Source organism: Gekko japonicus, unplaced genomic scaffold, assembly GCF_001447785.1.
Source record: "Gekko japonicus isolate JY-2015 unplaced genomic scaffold, Gekko_japonicus_V1.1 scaffold299, whole genome shotgun sequence".
Lineage (NCBI taxonomy): Eukaryota > Metazoa > Chordata > Lepidosauria > Squamata > Gekkonidae > Gekko > Gekko japonicus.
The window spans coordinates 275,911-276,588 of NW_015170896.1; the positions used below are offsets into that span (position 1 = coordinate 275,911).

At 50.4% G+C, this 678-nt stretch overlaps 1 protein-coding gene across 1 annotated transcript in view; it reads right to left on the reverse strand.

Moving 5' to 3' along the window:
- LOC107116601 (tetraspanin-4-like) overlaps positions 1–678 on the reverse strand; it is a 17,610-nt gene that overhangs the window by 8,970 nt on the left and 7,962 nt on the right. The window contains exon 4 of the mRNA XM_015418541.1: positions 174–248. Within this exon, the coding sequence (XP_015274027.1) occupies positions 174–248 (75 nt within the window). The remainder of the gene's footprint in view (positions 1–173; positions 249–678) is intronic.

The window sequence follows — 678 nt, forward strand, 5'->3', positions numbered from 1 at the left end:
GTGGCCAACTCTGAAGCCAGCCAGAACTCCGTTCCTGTGCGTTCCTGCCCCAAAATAGCCCTGGAGGTCACCATTCCAAGGGAAGATAAGCATGTAACATGTTTGTTTGTTTGTTGAATGCTGGACCAGGGAGCGATTTCAGGAGTGCCAAAGAAGAAGAAGAGAGTGCTTACCTTGTCCCGGCAGGTGACAAACACCAACAACCCAACCAGTTCCAGGAGGAAGAGAGTGGACAGAACCAGGAAGAACTGGAAAGAGATGGGTGGATCAGAATCTCAGGCAGCAGGAGTTCTACTTAGCTACAGTTAAACGCTGACTGGGGCAGCACAGGGGCATAACGAAGGGTTGGCATGGACAGATGTTGTGTTTCTGAACCTCACTGGCAGACTGCTGCTGGCTGATCTTTTGACTGTAATAAATCTTGATGATGGTTTCTGGACCCTCCTCCCTTCCCACACCTGCACATCAGCTCCATACTTGATTGCACCTGAAGTATCACACACATACGGTCATGGAGAGGGTAGAAGTTTAAAGGTAAAGGTAAATTTCCCTTGCTCAAAAGCCAGTTGAGTCCGACTCTTGGGTTGCGGTGCTCATCTCCGTTTCAAAGCCGAAGAGCCAGCGCTGTCCGAAGACGTTTCCGTGGTCATGTGGCCGGCATGACTAAACACCAAGGCG